Here is an 18,925-nt window from a genome sequence, read left to right on the forward strand (position 1 = left end):
GGTGCCTTCTCAAGACTAAGCAGTTCTCATGATTTACAATAATGCCTCGCCTTGGATTAAAACCTCAAGCTATTAACAGTACAGAAAAACCTGAGACTTCTTGAGCCTGGGAAATCGGTGCTGTGTGTTTCGTTTGCTGGTTCACATACGCTCTTGGGGAGTCTGTGGTGTTTGAAGACTTTGGAAGCATAAAATTAAGAGTGTGACATAAGTGATGAAGCATGTGCTTTCTGCAGTAACAGTCGGTAACACTAATACTATTTTGCATAGTTTTTCTTTATGGTTCACCCAAAGTGGACTAAAACCCCAGCCCATTAATTTTTCTTTTCCTGTTGATGTGCCTGGACACGTTTCAGTGGATATCATCACTTTTAAATGACGCTACTCAAACACAGGGTGGGGAGGATAAAAAGAGGGTCGAGAGGGCAGGATCTGAATCAACATGGAAAGGGAGAAACACCAGATAAGGAACAGAGAGATGCACAAACCGACAAGGCTGGAGAGGTGGAGAGGAGGTGGAAAGGGCTGCTGCCAATGCCCAGAGCTGGTGCTTGCCTCTCTGGCTGGGGCTGGAGAGGGGCGAGTGGCTGCAGCGTGGGGCCCAGTGCAGGTGTGCCTGGCTGCACGCTCAGCTTCAGGGCAGGTTTTAAAGCCTCTTCTGCTGCTGCTTCAGTGGTGGTTTTGCAGAGCTGGCTGTTGAGGTGGATGGGATCCGATCGTGACGAGTTAGCACTCCTAGCTAGTGCTGTGGTTTGGTTTGAAGACATTACAAAAATGGAGGAGGGTGGCCAAGTTACTCCGTTCCAAACAAGGGCAAATTGAAAAGCAAAGGGGCTAGAGGTGCTCGAGAACATGAGCAGTGTAAGCCATGCGTTTAGGCTGGCCCTGTCCCTTGCCTGGGGCACCCTCGTGTCGTTGCCCACGGCTGGTGCCTCTCGTCGCGGGTTGGTGCCGCAGATGTCGGACGCAGGCGGAGGCGCGGGGTTCGGCCCCACTTTCCGCTCCGCTCCTCCCGGGGCCGCGGGGCAAGCTGCAGCCTCCTCCACGCTGTCTGCCCCCGGCCGGGGCCCCGCGGGTGCCCCTTCCCCCCGGGGCGGTGCGGGCCGGCGCCGCGTGGGGGGGGCCGGGGCCGGCGTGACGGGCGTGGGGAGCAGCCAGTGCGCGGCGAGGGGGCCGGGCCGGGCCGGGCCGCGCTGGGCTGGGCCGGGCGGGCGGCATGGCAGGCTGCCCGCCGGCGCGGGGGGCGGCAGCAGCCGCTCGCCCTCCGCCATTCATTCGGCCGCAGGCGGCGGCGGCTGCGCGCTCCCGCCCGCCCGCGCCCCGCACAGCCGGGGGGCAGCGCCCCGCGCCCCGCCATGGCCGACCCGGCCGTCAACGCCCACCTGGAGGGCATCATCTCCGACTTCGAAGGTGGGTGGCCCCGGGGACGGGGATAGCGGGGAGTAAGCCTCAGGGCGTGTGTGGGTGCTGCTCGTGGGACTTAGGTGGGGGAAAAGCGGGAGAAGTTGCTGCCGGGCCGGGCTGGGCAGCGCGGAGCCGCCCGCGCCCCTCACGGGCACCGCGCCGGGCTCGGGGGGCCGCGGCAGAGCGGGGCTGAACCCCTCTGGGGTTCCGGCTGCCACCCCCCTACACTCTCTCCACAGCGGTCTGGCTGCCCCCCCGCCTCTCTCCGCTGCTGCCCGGCGGTTCCCGGGGGTCTTTGGGGCCCCGCTGCGGGTCGCAGCTGCCCGAGGGGTCGGGCTGCAGGGGGCGGGGTGCTCGGGGGGCGCCGCCGGTGGAGCCAGGGGCCGGTGTTGTCCGTGCCGCCGGGCTGTGGGGTCTTTTGTTCGGAGCAGTTGCGCCCTGGCGTTATCTCGCTAATGTAGGATTTGAGGGGATGTTTTGCTTTTCCTGGCTTCCCCAAGTTGGTTTATGTCCATTTTTTTTTAGTTGAAAACATACGGCCGGCAAGCTTGTGAAACGCTAGGCACTAGCCCTTCTGTCCACTCCCGGATTTTGGATGCAACCACAGCCCTAGAGTAGGTGGGAGGTGGATGATGAACCCGAGTTTCAGATATGTCCATAGCGGGAGCTGCCCGCCCTCGAAAGCTTTGCAGTTGTCCCGTGGCAGAGTTCCAGTTCCCCGACAGCGTTGCCGTGCTCTCTGATGGAGTATCTCTTTGCAATCCCCTTGGCTTGTGACAGGGATGCCTTCTCCCTGGGGCCCTTGCCCAAAAAGCTGTTTTTTGGGGGGGTAGATAAATCAGCAGAGAAGCGCGCTGCTGCCAGATGGGTACAAGAGTTAGAGACGGGCAGAGAAGGGGTGGGGGGTTGCCTCTGAAGCAGGCATTGAGAGATGGCCTCAGGGGAGCTCGTCTTCCTGAGCAGAGTTTTGGAAGAGCAGCTCCGTCCCTACGCACTCTCACGTCCTGGCAACGACCCAAACTGAGCTTTGTGTAGCGGTTTCTAGAGGGGAAAGAAAAAAAAAAAAGCAAGCAACTAAGAAATAGTGGAGATCTAGGGGCCATCAAGAAAGCTTATCCAGGAGCTGTGTGTGTACAGCTACAGGCTGAGATGACTTCACTCTCGCCCAGTGAATCCAGCCCTGCCTTCGGGAAGGAGCTTGGTGGTGTTTTTCCTGCTGGGTAGCTGAGGAAGCTGAGAGCACAAGGGTTCCTCTTCCAGGTCAGGCAGGAAACGAGTGGCAGAGCTGGGGTCTCTGCAGCCCTCATTTTAGTCACATTCACGTTCTGTTTTTTCCAGCCTGTGGGCTTTCTTTAGCTCAAGCTGGGAGTGGAGGGCTTGCCAGGAGGCTGAGAGAAGTTACGTCCCTTAGGAGAATTGCGACTGACAATTGTTGGGACCCAGAGAATGACCCGAACATAGCACCAGTTTGTCACTCAGGCTTCTACAGCGCCTTTGTAACTGTCCTTTGGGGACTGGTGAGCTTCCCCATCGCAGGGCTCCCGAGTGCTGATGTAATTACAGCCTTTCCTCCCCTGCCCCAATTGCATTTCAGTCTCTGACGAATGAGTAATTCCCTACTTGGATATGATGAAGGCTTTGCTGTGAGCCCTGGGGCTGCTTGCTGGGGCTCTGTGTGCTCCTCGGTGGCACTGAGCCGCTCCGCAGTGCGATTCTGTTTTTTTCAGTCCGTGGAGTGCTTAATAGTTCCTGCCTGTGCTGAGGGAGAGGCTGGGGAGAGCTCTGTGCATCTGCAGCCAAAAGGTCTGGCCTTGCCCTTGAGCAGGGATCCAGGCTACTGTTTCACAATTTAATTAGTTTTCTGGGTTGCATAGCAGCTTCCTAAGAACAAGGCAATTAATTGCTAGCCTGTAGGGCAGGAGATGCAGTGTTCCTGTCTGCTGGGTGGGTATCTCGACCCCAGGCAGCCCATGGCCAAGCAGGAAAGATGAGCCAAAAATACCACGGAGCAGAAACACCAGATCACCCAGGAGCCAGAGCCTTCTTTGTTCTTGTGGGTCACATACTGCCTGCCCTCCCAGATCACTCTGGTTGCTCTTGCCTGCTTTTCCCGTAGCATCCCTCCTTGATGGAGGATCAACAGGTTTTTGTACCTGCTGGGTTGCAGAAGACAGGCAGTAGCAGGCTTGTCTGTGAGCTGCTAGTGTGGGAGCTCTCAGCTTTCATGAGCCTGAGCAGGATGGAAGGACCCTTTGGGATGGGAAGGAGTACAAGATACTCAATTCCAGTTTAATATCCAAATCAAAGCAACATATAAGAGGGAGACACAGCACAGCAGAGTGTGTTCTTCCTTGAACCTGATGATGGGATGGGGATGATTGCATCCAGTATGTATTCACCTTGCACTGAGCTAACAGGTCCAGTGGGGAGGGAATTAATCCTTTTTTATTTGATGGGCAAGAGCTTCCTCATCTGTAATGGGGGAGAGCATTATTAGGTCTGTGGTTTGCTGGGATTTACAGAGCAATAACCATTCTATGCCTGGGTTTATAGATTTTGGCAGGTTTTTGGAAGCATGACTGGTTTAGCTGTGGTTACAGAAGCACTTCCCAAGCTCACCTCTGCCTCAGGGGTAGCTGTGAATGGCTTAGCTCCCTGGAGTCTCACACATAGAGCCCTGAGTGGCAGGGAAGAGAACCTGCAGCAGTAAATCAACCCAAAGTGGTGGGACACTTGTTCAGCATGTTAATGTTGTGTAAACCCCAAACCATCCTGGTACTGTCGGGTTGGGTGATACGGGAGTGTTAGCATCTGTGGTGGTTGACTGCAGAGAGAGGCAGGTGCTCCTGCTCACACCTTTATTTGGTTGTGATGCTGTCTAAAGATAACTCTGCAACATGGTCCTTTGTCTTCCTGCTAAGGATTTGAAGCACTCTGCACTCAGACAGATCTGCTCCAGCCCTTCATCCCAGTGGGATGTGCTGCTGCCGAGCAGAGTCCCAGGGGTAAGCGAGACGTGTTTTTGCTGGCAGTTGCTGATGGTGAGTTGGCAGCAGTGATGCTGAGTGCTCTCTGCCTTTGCCAATGCTGTCAGTCAACACCAGATTAGTTTCCTCATAATACTGAAACACCAAATGTCACAGCGGGTGCAGCGGCAAGTCATGGTAAACACCGAGAGGGGCTGTAAGCCTGTGGAGGAACAGAGTGGTACAGTGGGGTTCAGTGTGATGTCCAGAGCTACAGCCTGGGAGGAACACAGGCTTGCAGAAAACCACGAGACAGCATTTGCTGATGGTTCTTAATCCTTGATGTACCCATTCTCCACAGCCCAGCTCCCTTGGCTGTGTTCTGGCTGGTGAGCAAGCCTCAGTAGGACTGCAGTCTGAGCTGTGTGGAGCTGGGCAGAGGACAGGGAGCCTCCAGCCCTGTCAGGACACCTCAGTGCTGATAGGAAGGCTTCTTTTATTATTTTGTTTGTACTCTTTTTTTTCTTCCTCACTCTTGGACACTTTCCCTGCAGACACATGCTTGCACTGCCCAGTACAGGGTATTTCTAATACTTCAGCCACAGACACTGCCTTGTGCTAAGCTATGTCATGGTTTTAGGAGTTAAAGACAAAACGCCATCAGCCAGGTTGTTTTCAGGAAGGAGCTGTGTTAGAAATACACCTTCCTATGTGCATGAATCTCATAGATTTGTCCTTAAAACTTATTTGAGCACATGCCTGAGATGTCTCTGGGCCGTGTGGCCATGGTGAGCCCAGCGGGCTGCTGGGGCTGACGTGACTGCTGCCCTGGGAGCAGCTGCTGCCCGCGTGCTGCGGATGCTGGGACTCAACCCGGCTGCTAATATTAGCAGGAACGCGCCAGAGGGATGGTCACAATGTGATGTGGCTTCAATTCACTGTGGTGAAAAGCCTCAGAGAGGTGGTGTAGAGGATCTCCCTTGGCTTCAGGATCTCTCCTGTAAGCTGGGCGTCCATGCATGGGGGCAAGCTGGAAGCCTGGGTGTGTGACTAACGTTGCCACGTTGTGTGGAGCACATGCAAAAAGATCTGTCAGGTTATACCTCAGATCATGTCAACCCTAAGAGTGAAGCATCAATTGGAGGATTTCCTGGGCTGTCCTCCCCAAAAAACTGTATTACAACTAGTCTCTTCTGGTACTCTTCATCACCAGCCCAGTAAGGTTAGAGCTAGTGCTGCTCTCCCAGCTGATTGATGTAGCGTGCAGCTCTGAGACAGCAAGTCACCTCTGATATCTTCAAAGATGAGCTTTACAGACACTTCAGATAATTTTCTCTCCTTTCTGCTCTTCCTAGCTGTGTTTCTGAGTCAGAAACAAAAGGATGGAGTAAAGGGGAGCTTTCTGCCAAAGCAGTGTGAGGTGGGAGAGAGAGGAGCCTGTGGGAAGGCAGGAGTTGTGTCTTCCCCAGCAGAAGTTGTATCTTCCCTGCAGAACCGTCCTTTCATGTGCAGAGTGGAAAAATCCTATCTGCCTGTTTACAGCAGCAGAGACCCGCTGTTGTGGGTTGTTCTTTTCCCTATGTATGTGTGGTTCCTTGGGAATAAAAAGGTTGTGAGGGAATGGGAAAGAGAAGAAGAGGACGTGGATCTCTCTGTCCACGTGAGCTGGACTCTAGGGATAGCCTCTGGCTCTGGTTAGGATGTAGTTGTTGTTTATAGTCATCTTATGCAAGGAGGGCTGGGCTGCGTGTCCTTGGGGACGGGCAGCCACTGCAGCATGGAGCAGCGTGTCCTTGGCTCTGCGTCAGCATGGAGGGTTTCCAGTGTTGGCTGGTATAGGTGAGCTCTTGTCCTCTATTTGAGATTAGTTTTGGGCAAAGTGAGGACAGTGTCATGCTAATCATAAAGAAACCTTCCAAAAGTGGCTGGGTGGGAACGGACAGAGGGATGATAAGTCCTTACACCAGGCAGGCACTGCTGATGCCTGGAGGCAAGTGGGGGGTTGGAGTCTATATGCCATACTGACTCTTCCAAGTACTTGCCAGTCTCTGAGATCTTGGTAGCATCTTTCGCTCAGTAAGAGGCTCACCTAAAATATAATTACTCCAGCTTTATTCTTTGCTCATTGCCTGTTGGTGGCTTTTGGCAATGGAGAGAGTAGGAAGCACCTGTAGAACATATCGAGTCATTTGAGTGACCGTATCTACATCTCTTAGCCAATAAATGCTAGCAAATTTGCTGCTAAGTGAAATCCTGACACCTCTGGATGTCCTGTGGCCTGACTGTCTGGGTGCTGGTTTCTTTTTCTGTTCTGCAGCCCTTCCTTGCAGAGAGCTGCTCAGCCTGTTTTCCTGGGAGCTGGAACCCAGGCAGCAGCCACAAGAGCCTGGACTGGGACTTGTCATAAATTCAAAGACAATAACACAGGCTTCAGAGCCCATAATCACCCCAAATATTCATATTTCTGACTCTGATATTTGATAGTTAAGGCCATGTCTTTCTGCAGGACTGTTATATAGACTCTTTCACTCTTTCACCCTCCTGCTGCAATGAGCTCTGGCACCTTCACAGTCTTTAGAGGTGGGGCATGCAGGCAACAAGCCAAGTGACCCTAAAGCCTGGTTAAGCCTTTTTGAAGCCTGTCAAATGAGCTGATGGCTCTGAGTCCAGCTTCTGATGTGCCTATTTGGTGGGGGTCAGGGTCCATCAGGGGAGCTCTTTGTGGGACAGGGGTACCTGCCATGCCCTTCAGCACAAGGCTAGGGTTGTGACCTGGCCACCTCTCAATTTCATACCTGCAGGGTATCATTTGTTCCTGGCACTCCTCTGCTTTACTCATGGAGGCATTAGAAGTTTGCAGCCACCTCTTGTGCTGGAACTGATACAGAAGAGCCTTCTGCAATGCCTTCCCTGCTGCTCAAATGGTGCTGGTGAGGAGTAGCCCTTGGGCAACAAAGGGGTTTATTATTACCTTCAGCTTATTCTGCAATGCTGCCCCAGGTTAATGAGAGCTCTGATGGCTGTGACTCAGACTTTTATCCTGATTGTTTTTTGGATGGAGCTCAGCACCAGCAGCTCTTGGGAACAGCTTCAGAGCAGTGACTGAAGCACAGGGTCTGTCCAGGGTGGCTCTTGACTGGTTTGTGTGACAAAATGTGAGACAAGATGGGGCTGCATCCTCCCAGCACTGCAGCACGTGTCCTGTTGCTAGGACTAAGTCAGGACCTTAGTCAGGGCAAGTTGGGGTAGAGTACCAACCTGTTTCCTAGGGGTAGGCACCTTATGTCAGGCAGCCTCTTATGGATTGCAGGGCAGGGGACACCGTGTCCACAATGGTCTGTGCCACCATCGTCCCCACAGCTGAGTATTCTCCAGCTCATCCCAGCCCTGGGAGTCATGGCAAGGGTTAGTGGTGAGGGCATCTGCACACAGCATCATGTTGACACTGGTGGGCTGAACTGGTTTGGAAAGGGAAGGGCATGATGTGGACTGGGGTTGGGACCTGAGTGTTCTTCCATCTGGCCATTGGAAGTGCAAATATGGGGAAACGTGAAGAGGATGGATTTGTTTTGTGGGGTTTTTTTTAAAGCATGTTTAGTTTACACAAGAAGAGGAAGCAGAAGTGTTCTCTGCCAGCCCTCAGGACATTTGGACAACTGCTGGAATTGCAGTGCTGATTAACCCTTCCAATAGAGTCACCAGAGCTGGCTGCAGTGACCCCAGCAGTCAGTGGGCAGCATGGGCAGTGCTGCAGCCCTGGTCTCCCCCTGGGTCCCTGTTTTAGCCACTTTCACTGATTTATCCTTTTCTGTAGCTTTTTAACCAGCATGTTGCAACATCACTCATCAGAGTGTCTCCTCCAGCAGAGACTTAATCACTTCATGATTTAATCACCCAGTCCCCACCACCCAGGCTGGTGGATCACCTGAGTCACTCTCCAGGTCCCTGTGTGGGTGTTGGCAGTGGTGACTGATGGGGATGGCATTTGGGTGCTTACAGCTTCCTGCACCTGATGTGCTCCCAGCACCAAAGCTGGTACCACAGTGACGGTCTGGGGTCTGCAAGACTGTCCACATCAAATTTTTACCTTCTGGGTAACAATTTTAAGGCATTTTAGAAATATTAGTGAACCAAACCATATTTGCAGTCCCCTGGGAGGCACCGAGGAGATTTATGTCTCTCTCTCCTCCTCTCATTATGAAAGGAAACTGGAGCACAGACCAAAGGCAAGAGCTGCAGAGAGCCTGTGGCAGAGACAGTAATGCAATCTGCTGGACTGGATACCCTGTATTTTATGTAATTTTCTGTACAAGTATGAAATGAATATAAGGGATATAAAATACACTGGGGTCTGCTCTGGGAGCATTTTGCTGAGGGTTAATGGTTATATAAACCAAAACGTAATGGAGAATCAGAGCTAAAACCTTTCTAGAACTGTATTATAGGGACTGGAAAGCTGGGATTTTTGAATTAATCTGAGTTGGATTTTATTATTTTTCTATTCTTAGTCCCAACTTTGCTTTTTGCATGTTCATTTTTGGTAAATGAAGGGTTTGTTGGATCAGTCTCAGGCTGCTTTGTAGCTTTCTGCGTGGGTGGAATGCTGCTTGAAAAGCTTTGCTTAATGTCAGTGCCCTGAACTTGTATTTACCCCCAAATTTCCTCCATAACTCAGCTCTCGGTACTGTTTGCAGAGTTCAGGAAGGCACTGTATATTGACAGCATGTTGTTAGCATCATCTCCTACACATGATTTGTGTCAGATCATGCAATCTATTCTTTTAAATGTTGTTTGTGAAATCAGAAAGAGGATTCATTTCTGCAGAAACCATCCATAACCTGACCCAGGATAGTGTGAGACTCATGCTACAGCAGCATTGTGTATATATAGATATTTATGTGTATGTATTGCAGTGAGATTGGTTTATTAGTCTGAAACCTCCTGGCATAAGCACAGGGAGAGGATCCAGCCACCCTGACTGCTGCCTTACATTGGATGACTGGTAGCTTCAGGAAAGGTGTTTTTAAAGTTTCCTGCCTTTATTTCACCAGATGTAAGAGGGAATCTGAGTTTCTCAGGCTATTTTCAAGCTGTTGCTGTCATTCCAGTGTGTGTAGCATCACTTGCTGCCCACACTGTCAGTGACTTTCCCATTCCCCATGTTTTTGACCCCACTGAGGGATTCAAAGTAGTTGGGAGCACCTTGTTAAGGATGAGATAAGAGATACCCTGCTCTGGCACTGCAGCAATGGTGTGACTCCTCTTCCACTGCAAGACCTTTAGGTTTAATATGTAGTGTATATACACCCTATAAATACATGAAGAACATCCTGCTTGTCCCTCTGTGTCTTTAGTTCACTAAAATGCATTCACCTCTGTTATGGATAGAGGCAGCTATTCAGTGGTGTTATGGCTGATAGACTGGGATGAGCCAAACCCAGGTGGCCTCGCTGTAATGTGGGAAACACACTCTCTGCACTCAAGTTGGGCCAGAAAACCACCGTGAGCATCCTGCTGCCTGGTGACAGGGGTCTGGGAAACTTTAAGGGCCGTGAGTGGTTAATGCTGTGTTGAGTTTCCAAGGGCTCCTTGAAAGATGAGACCTGCAGCCTCCCCCTCTTTCCTCCCCAGGAACAGGAGGTGACCATCTGGTAGCAGTTTAGAGAAAGTCAGAGCTCTCAAACAGTACCATTGTATGGCGTGAAATAACGGGGCGCCTGCCTGCCCTGGTCCCATAAGGCTCTTACGTGTCAAAAAAACCCAAGAAAAGCTTTCTGTGCTTAAGCAAGCAAGCAAATGTAACCCCTGGGTTACAGAGACCACATGAGAAGCAGAGGATGTTTAATGGGAAGCAGTTGGGCGCTGTGGCTGTGGCAGAGCCCGAGGCTCCGGTTGCGAAGCCAGTCCTGGAGGAGTCAGCATCCCTCCTTGTTTATTTTGATCTCCTCCCGAGCTCTGTGCATAGAGGTTTCCTTGTATAATGCATCTCCTCAACTGTTGCTTGTGTATTCTGTTTAAAAAGGGAAGAGAGAAGGAACACATGTTTCTTCATTGACTCCCACTCTGGGTCCCACAGGGTTCTCAGAGACAGGTTGCAGAGTGGGATGAGCCATGAGGGACTGTGTAACCCCAGTGCTTCCTCCCAGGAGATGCAGAACCCTTGGGCAGGAGCCAGAGCCTTTCATGGCATCTAGGCACCCTTGGCCTGGCCAGGACCCCCAAGGAGGTATTTGCCTTCTAGGAGTATGTAGATAGAAAGTCCTGGCTGCGCCACTTGCTTGTGACTTCTCTGGAGAAATCTTGGCTGTTGTGTGAGCTACTGGAGTTTGAAGCAGACCTCTGTGCTCTCTTCCCAGTTTGCAAGAGCCTGAAAAAGCAGCTTTAGCTGGTGGCGTGTGACCTGCTGGTGCCTGGCTGCGGGGTGACTGGGAGTGCAGAGTGACTGGGAGTGCAGAGTGGCTGCACTGTGCAGAAGTCACCAGCACAAATAAAAAGGCACATAAATATTTTGTGACTTCTCAGACCTTGTGCTTGCTTGGAGAGCATTGGAGCCCGGGATGAAAGCGTGCATTTCTTACCCTAAAGAGCCTGACTGGGAGGGACCATGATTGGGTCAAGATTAGGGGTTTGCAGGAGCTGCTGCCATTGTGCATAGCTGACAGAGTTGCCTGCAGCAGCAGCCAGCTCAGAAAGCCCAAATTTTCCTCATCTGCCAGCATTAAATAGGTATTTTTTGAAAGTTGGTCCTGCCTCCCTGGCCCTGCACAGCGGGGCCATGGCTGCATGATGCTGAGCAAACACTGTGACCTCAAGAGGTGTGCAAAGACCTGATCCCCAAAGGACCACAGCAGTGAGCAGTTCCCAGCCCAGGTGCAATGGCTGTGGTCAGGGTCTGGCAGTAGCTGAGGCTGTGTCTGAGAGAAAGCACTTTGGAAATCTCATTTTAGTGGATTTTGGGCTTTCCCTGCTGTGGAAGTAGAACCTTTGGCGGTGGTAGATTGCAGCAGAGCTGCCTGAGTTGGTGTGGAATTAGTTAAAAGGAAGTACATGTCAGTGGTAGTGCCATTTTGTGCTTACAGCCCAGGGAAAGGCACCTCCAGAGGAAGAGGAGGAAGGGCGATGCTCACACCTCTGCCTCTTTCCTTGCCAGCTGCCCCTGACACCAGCCAGCAGGTCAGATGCTGCTGGTGGGGCTGGGGAAGCCCTACGAGCACTGAAAATACCATGGAACATATGATAGTGGGGATAACCCTGCGGCCTGACCATCCCAGACCCTGCTCGGGGCAAGCTCACCCCAGCCTAGGTGTCAGGGACAGACGTGTGCACCTGGAGTTCCACGGGGACCCCTGGCACTGGGCAGGACTGCTGGTGCAGGGCACTGACAGCCCTGCAGTGCTGCCCTGCCCTCAGCTCCTGTTGTTGTAAGGAATACGCAGCTTCCCTGCAGGAAGCTGGGAGGAGAGTCATCTGCAGCTGAGGCTGTTTACTTTCCTTTCTTGGCTCTGGGCAGGACAGGCTATTTTTAAGCTTTTTCTCTTTTTTTTTTTGAGTTTTGTTTCCTGAGGTCCTTCTCTCTTCTCTGTGCAAGGACCAAGAGAGAGGTGTTGCTGTGCAGGGGAGCTGCAGCTGTGCTTGCTCCCACTAAAGGCCACCATTGCTGAAGGTGCCATCCATCACCACCATGTTCATGGTAGTAGGCCTCTGTCTCAGAGGTGGAAACACAAACCCTGTTGGTCACAGTCCCTTTCCTTTGTTGTGCCTGGGATGTTTGACCTTCTCCAGATCATGCTGGACTCAGGGCAGTGGCCAGATATGCCAGCAGGACAAGCTGGGTACCGAAATCCCCATTCAACCAGAGGCACAAGGTGGACATCCCATCCCACAGAGAGCCACGGGTGGGAAAGCTCTTGTGTTGTCCCCAGGCAAATCCATGACAATGGAAGGAATGACTTTGAGATCTGGAGCTCTCAGGATTTTGCTGTCAGAAACTGTGCTGAGCCATTTCTAACCCACCCTTGGGGTGACAGTTCCTTGTACAGCCTCTTGCTACCCCACTATTGCTCGTCAGGCCTGCAGTTCCAAGCATGGGAAGTGTTATACAGATGGCTTAAGTCTCCTGGGGCTGTAATCATGATTTTGCAGCTCTTCCTTAGGCTTTTTGAACTCCTTTGTGTCTGGGCTTTGACCTTTTTCTCCTTTCTGCAGCAGTGTTCAGAAAGACCTGGAGAAAAGCCATTTTTGGTTGTTGTTGTATTCAATCCAGCCCTTCAATAAGGGCAGGGAATGGCTGTGCTCCAGAAAGAGCATGCTGGTGGCATCCTGGGTAGGTTCACCCTGGCATTGAGGCACTCTGAGAGTTTGAAGTCAAAAGAAAGGGCCATGTGCAGCAGCTCCAGCATTGTCATCAAGTGACCCACCACCCAGCCACTGATGCCACCACTTCTTTGGCAGTAGCACATGGCAGGGGAACTCAAAGGAGCTGAGATGATGGTGGTGGTTCATACAATGAGCCCTGGAGATTAGCAGGGCTGTTTGTACCCATAGCTCATCATTGAGTCAAAAAAATAAATCCTCAGAGCTCTTGAGAAATTTCCAGGGGGCATGTTCATTAAGGAGAGATGCTTGACAGCTTTTCCTTTGCCACCCATTTCCTTTAGAGCGTTGCTTTTCAAACTGTTCCTCCAGACACGTCTGTCATGAGGTGATTAGGCTGCTCTGTTGAGGGCAATAAATGGAGACTGAGGTGTCTGGTTGGAGGAGCAACGAGCAGGTTTTAAAAGCCAGACATGGACAAGGCTGAGGTCCCATCCATCAGGGAGCTAGCAGTGTGTGGCCGGGCCATGTCCTCCACTGCTTCTGCCTGCCTGGCTCTGCTCAAGGCTGGGGAAAGGCTCCCTGTTGCCTTGCCCCTTCCACTCCCTTTGTTTTCCTGCAAAATACAAACTGGGCTTGACTGTTGTATTGTTTTTAAATTGGGGGTTTTGGGGGGAAAAAAATGGCTAAAATGTTGTTTTCTGGATTAAGGGTGTGATGGAGAAGGAAAACAATAGAAAAATCTGTGCTGGAGAGTGTGGGCTTTGGCTTAGGTTTGGAGACCTAAGTTATGGATGTGTTGGAACAGCTCTGAAGCATGGGACTTTTTTTAATTAATTGTTCTGGGGGTGCTGAGAACTGGGACTTGGATGCAGACCTGCAGTGGATGACGTGTGGCAAGCATGGACTGCAGGGCAGAGGCTGCTGCAGAGAGCATCTCGCCTCTGCAAAGCGAGCGGTGACATGGCTGGAAGGGCTCCATGGGATTCAGAAAACAGAGCAGATAAAATGGAGGAAAACCACCTTTATTTTCCTTTATTGCCTCCTTCCCTCCTCCTTCCAATGTCTGAATATTTTTGAGCTGCAGGACAGACTGTTTTGTGACTTAAATGCCTTTCCTGGTTTTTATATGTTGGATATTGTGTTTTGTGCTTAGATGCTTTCCTCTCTTTGTAGCCATAAAGCAGCTGTGGCTGTTTCCATCAGGTTGATATTGAGCGTGGGTTGCCCTGGATGTTCCTCCCTGCCCATGCCAGCTGGGACTCCCTCCCCAGGAGCCCATCCCAGGCACCAGTCGCTTCCCGGCAGTTCCAGTGACGGGGTCTGACACTGAGCTGGGGGAGGCAGCTGTGTGCCTTGTGCCTGTGTATGAACACACAGAGGCTCCTGGGAGGAGTTTCTGCTGACTCATGAATACGGAGCATCCTGGGGAGGCCTCTGCAATGCCCAGGTGGCTGGTTTTGCAGCCCCTGGTTTACAACTCTATGGATAGAGGCCTCCTTGGATGATGCTTTGTGCCCCCAAACTGAGAGTCTGATACCAGTGTCCATCGGGTTTCCTTAGACATGCTCCTATCTGGAGAGGCTGGGGGTTTCACTGTTATTGTAGGCTGCCTGGCCAGGGAACTGTGTGCTGAGGACACTTGTCTGTGTGCCACTCCACTGTGTGGGGGTTGACTTCTGCATCTGCTCTGCTGCAGCTGAGAGCACAGAGGCACATCCTGCGTGGTGCTGGGGATTGCTGAAGGCAGGACTCCTTCCTCTTCAAGTGCAAATAGGAACATCCAATTTCATGTTGCATCTGCCTTTCTTTGCTTCCTAACTTTTAGGATGCTTAGATTTTAGGATGTCCTGAAAGCCTCTCAGTTGGCGTATTCCTTGTATCAGAGTCTTATGTCAGTGTTTTCAAAGCACTTCAATCTTTGTCTCAGGTGATCTCCAGTTTGTTTTTAGGGTTATGAGCTTCTATGGCTGTCACTTTTGGTTTTCTTGTTGCATTAATATGGATTTGATGCTCTTCGGGGACTGCTTTCCTGTTCCCAACTGGGATTTTGCCAGCAGCACTCACTGGGGAAGCCTGTGTTTATCTGCACATCCTTTGGATGTGAGAGGGAAAAATAGATGTTGGGAGTTGGATCTCTGGCTGTTCCTAAGTCATGTGCTGTGCTCCACTCTGCTCTGCTGTGATGGGGCCCTCTGCCCCTCTCTGACCACACATGGGCTGTGGGTGGGATAGAGTGTGGGGATGATTTCTACTCTGGGGTTGAATTTCCTGGCTGTGGTTCCAGTTCTGCCACTGGGTCTGAAGAAGCAAAGCCTGGCCCTCAGTCCCCACCTGCTTTAAATGGGATAATGAACCCACAGGGGAAGGAGCAGAAATGGGGTTGAGCCTCAGGCAGGGTCTATAAGAGTCTTTTAAGATGCTCAGGTGGATGGTAACTAAATTCTGAACTTCTTTTCATATTTTTCAGCTCTGAAAAGATCTTTTGAGGTCGAGGAGGTAGATCAGTCTTCAAATTCCTCCACCCCACAAAGACGGACCCCGAACCCCCTCCTCAGGTCCACTGTGTCCAGCTCCACGCAGAAGTTTCAGGAACTCGGCACCAGGAACTCGGAGCCGTCCGCCCGACATGCGGACCCCACAGGCCAAAGATCACCCAAGCCCCCTCTGAGGAGAGTGGAGCTCTCTGGACCCAAACTGCCTGAGCCGGTGTCCAGAAGAACAGAAATCTCCATTGACATCTCCTCCAAGCAGGTGGAGAACTCCACCTCAGGGTTGTCGAGGTTTGGCCTCAAAAGAGCAGATGTGCTGGGGCACAAACCCCCCGAGCCCACCTCACGGAGGACTGAGATCACCCTCGGTAAGCCCCAGGAGCCGGGGCTGCGGAGGGTGGAAGCGCCGCCATCAAAGATCCCCGAGATGCCCCAGCGCAGAGCCGAGGCAGCCGCTGCTCCTGGGCCCGACGCGGCCACCAAGCGCGTGGAAATTCAGGTAGCGAAGGCTGCCGAGGCCCCGGCCCCACCGGCGCGGCACACGGAGAGCTCGGAGCCTCCCCTGGCCACCCAGGCAGAGCCAAAGCCACAGCCCCTGCTGATGGAGAGCCCACCAAAGAGAGAAGAAGGTGAGTGAGGCTCGGTGCTGGCGGGTCCTGCCTTTCCCCTCAGGGACACCGAGTGCTGTGTGCTTCTCGCTTCGGTGGTGATGCCTTTTGAGGCTGGTGTGGGATCTGCGCTCAGATGTGTCATGGCTGTTATCCTTGGCTTTATCCTGGCTGAAAGAGCTGTCAGTTTGAATAAAAAATGCTATCAAGCCTATAAGGAAATAGAAAAGAAACTGCAAAAAGGCTGGGCACTTGGCAACAACAAGAAAATGACAGTTGTGCCAGCTCAGGCCCTGTTTGCACACCCAGCGGCCCACACAGGGCTTGGAACAGCCTCTGAGGTGCTGGACAGCTGATGGTCATGGAAGTGTTGATGGGATGGCTTCTTGTTTAGTGTTGTTACCAATAGTTGTGAGGCAGAAACCGCCTCTTCATTAGCAGGAGTCAGGGTTGTTTTGGCCTTGGGGGCCAAAGTGTAATGACATCATGGACCAGAGCCACTATTAAACTGGAGCCCTGGCTTATATTAGCTCTATCTTGTTTTTTATTAATCCCAGATTAAAGCCAGCTTCCCTCCCTCACCAGCTGTCATTTATTCTCCCTAATGTTTTGGAGACTTCTTTTTTCTCTTCTGGCCTGTTAATTATTTTTCCATTCCCCATCACCCACGAGCTCTGTCCTGTGAGGGATGCAGTGGTGGGTTGGAGGGCACCACCTCCCCACCCCTCCCTGTACCTCTCTCTGGGGCTTGTGGGATGGAGTGTGGTGACTGAGCCAGGACCTGGGAGGTCTGTGTCTGGCCCTGGAGCTGGACTGTGCACCCTTGTCTCATCCCAGCAATGGGATGGTTTCCTTCTGCTCCATCTCCTGCCCCTGGGCACAGCCCTGCAGTCACAGGGCAGTAATGCTTGGGTTTTGTGAGTGGATTTCTTTCCCTGTGCATATGTGGCTTTTAGGTGTGGCTTTTCTTAGCTGGGTTTAAAGAGTGGAAGAATGCCTCCAGCAGGCAGCAGGTTGGTCTGTCTCCAGTGGAGCATGGCTGAGCTCCAAGACTGAGCCTAGTGATGGGGTTCAGTCTGAGTGTCCCTTAAGGGCTCTGTGTCCCCAGCTGCCATGTCCGTGGTGCCCAGATCCATCTCTTCCCGTGGATGGGTGCTCAGCCTCATCCTCCTGGATTTGAGCTGCTCTGAGATTCCCAAGCTCTGAACCACAGACAGTTGGGCACTTTAAGCACAGAAGACCATCTCAGCTGCTGAATCTCCCAGCTGCCCAGTGGGAGAAGGAAAGCTCTTTGCATCAGAAAAGACACCAGAAGCCCAGGACAGCTGCTGGGGATGAGTTTTACCCAAGAGCTCAGCTGTCTGGGGTCTGTCTTCCAGAGCGAGCCAGCCCTTGGTCCTGGTACAAAAGAGGCTTTCAGTCTAAATGCCTCCAAGAAGAGCCAGGAGACAACATTGCAGGGTTAGGGAGGGCTCTGGCTCCTTCTCCCTCAGTGTCAGCACAGATGTACAGCCCCAAGTCACTGCCAGAGCCTGTGTCCACTTCCTAATTGTCTCCAATCTCCTCCACTGCTGGGAACTGAGGTTGCCCTGGGCTGCTCTTACACAGAACTCTGTTTCAGGGCACTCCCCCTGCTTGATCCACAGCACTCACCCCAGGGTGATACTGGGCAGGTGGGTGACATCTCCCTGTCACTGATACAAACACACAGAGCAGTTTTGGGGAGGCTGTGCAGGGACTCGCAGGGAGCCCTGTAGATGGAGGCAGGCATGTTGCTGCCACTTGCTAGCTCCAGAGTGAAAGTGTTGTCTCTCTGATGTTTGCAGCAAGTCCTGTTGCCTCTTGTTGCTCCCAGGGTTTGAGACACCCAAGAGATACCCCTGTGGCACCTTGATCCCATTGCTTGGTGACTGTCAAACAGCTAAGAGGGGATGCAGGCAGCTGCTTCCAGCTGCCCTCAGCCCTGTGCTGGGACTTGCTTTCCCCCAGCTGCCTTCCCTTTCACTCCTTGCCAAAAGTATGCAGGAGAGCGTGTTGTGCAGGAAGAGGCCTGTCGGGGGAGCAGGGCAATCACCCAGAGCCTGGTAGTTCAGAGCAAACCACAAAGGGAAGGAGTAATTATAGTGCTGAACTTGGTTAGGGCAGCACGGCTGGTGGCGTGGGCTGAGCCTGCTCTGGAGCTGGAGTTCCCAAGGTGGGAGGAAGGCAGAAGGGTCTTAGTGGGGCAGAAGAGCAAGAAATATTCCTTCCTATCCATGTTCTCCCTCCCTGAGTCCTCCTGCTGTCCTGCACTCCCAGGGAAGCATTGGGTGCACTTGTGTGGGTTTACCATTGAGTTTTGGGCCATTGCTGATAGGGAGATGGGATATGAGTGCACATCACAGGTGCCATGTACCACTGCACCAGTGTCCTGGGCAAAGCTGCACTGTGTGTTCCTAAGGTGGTTGGTGCTTCACAGCTGGGACAGGGAAACGCAGTGGGATGACAGGACCATGTGGATTGCTGTAGTAGGAGCTGCCCAGAGAAATCTGAGCTGAGTTGTGCCTCGAGTGTAGGCAAGGGGAGAATATACTAATCATAGAAGGCAGAAAGACACAAGAAATGAAAAATAAGTGTTAAAAAAAAGGTGAGGGGAAGTGCTGTTTCTGAATGAGTCTGCCTTCACCACCTAGGACGTAGCAAATCTTGATATCCAGATAAGGCTGCTCGTGGGTGATCAGCTCAGCTGAGCTCCTGCAGCATGGGCTGCAGCCCAGTGCCCGCTCCCAGCCAGCCTCAAACCTCCATCCTGCCATGGACATGCAAGGATGGAGAAACAAAGCTATCCGAGCCTTGGGGTACCTTCTGTGGTGTCCTGCAGGGCTGGGCTGCCTTGGTGGAGCTGAGGGTGAGGGATTTGGCTGATGGTTCTGTGATTCTAGGACTCTTAACCCAGTGATGCTCCCTGCTATGAGGAGGCCAGGGCTTAGCAGAGATGCAGGGAGTAATAATTTCCAGTTCCCTGAACTGCACAGCAATTTAACTGTACAAAGAGATTAAAGGTGTAGGGAAATGTTTCCTGACACATTTAGGCTAGATTAACTGCTAGTCTTGTTGTTGTTTTTAAGGGGAAAGTGTCTACAGGCCATGATACCAAACATGG

General features: G+C 52.3%; 1 protein-coding gene across 2 annotated transcripts in view; it reads left to right on the forward strand.

Moving 5' to 3' along the window:
• The window catches only part of LOC104553472 (septin-9), a 133,200-nt gene that overhangs the window by 63,276 nt on the left and 50,999 nt on the right, over positions 1-18,925 (forward strand). The window contains exons 1-2 of one of the 2 annotated variants that reach the window (XM_062010856.1): positions 1,303-1,410; positions 15,154-15,804. In XM_062010856.1, the coding sequence (XP_061866840.1) occupies positions 1,356-1,410; positions 15,154-15,804 (706 nt within the window). In that variant the 5' untranslated portion in view covers positions 1,303-1,355. Of the gene's footprint in view, positions 1-1,302; positions 1,411-15,153; positions 15,805-18,925 lie in introns of those variants that run through there. The other variant, XM_062010855.1, reaches the window with a different exon arrangement.

Source organism: Colius striatus, chromosome 18 (assembly GCF_028858725.1).
Source record: "Colius striatus isolate bColStr4 chromosome 18, bColStr4.1.hap1, whole genome shotgun sequence".
NCBI lineage: Eukaryota > Metazoa > Chordata > Aves > Coliiformes > Coliidae > Colius > Colius striatus.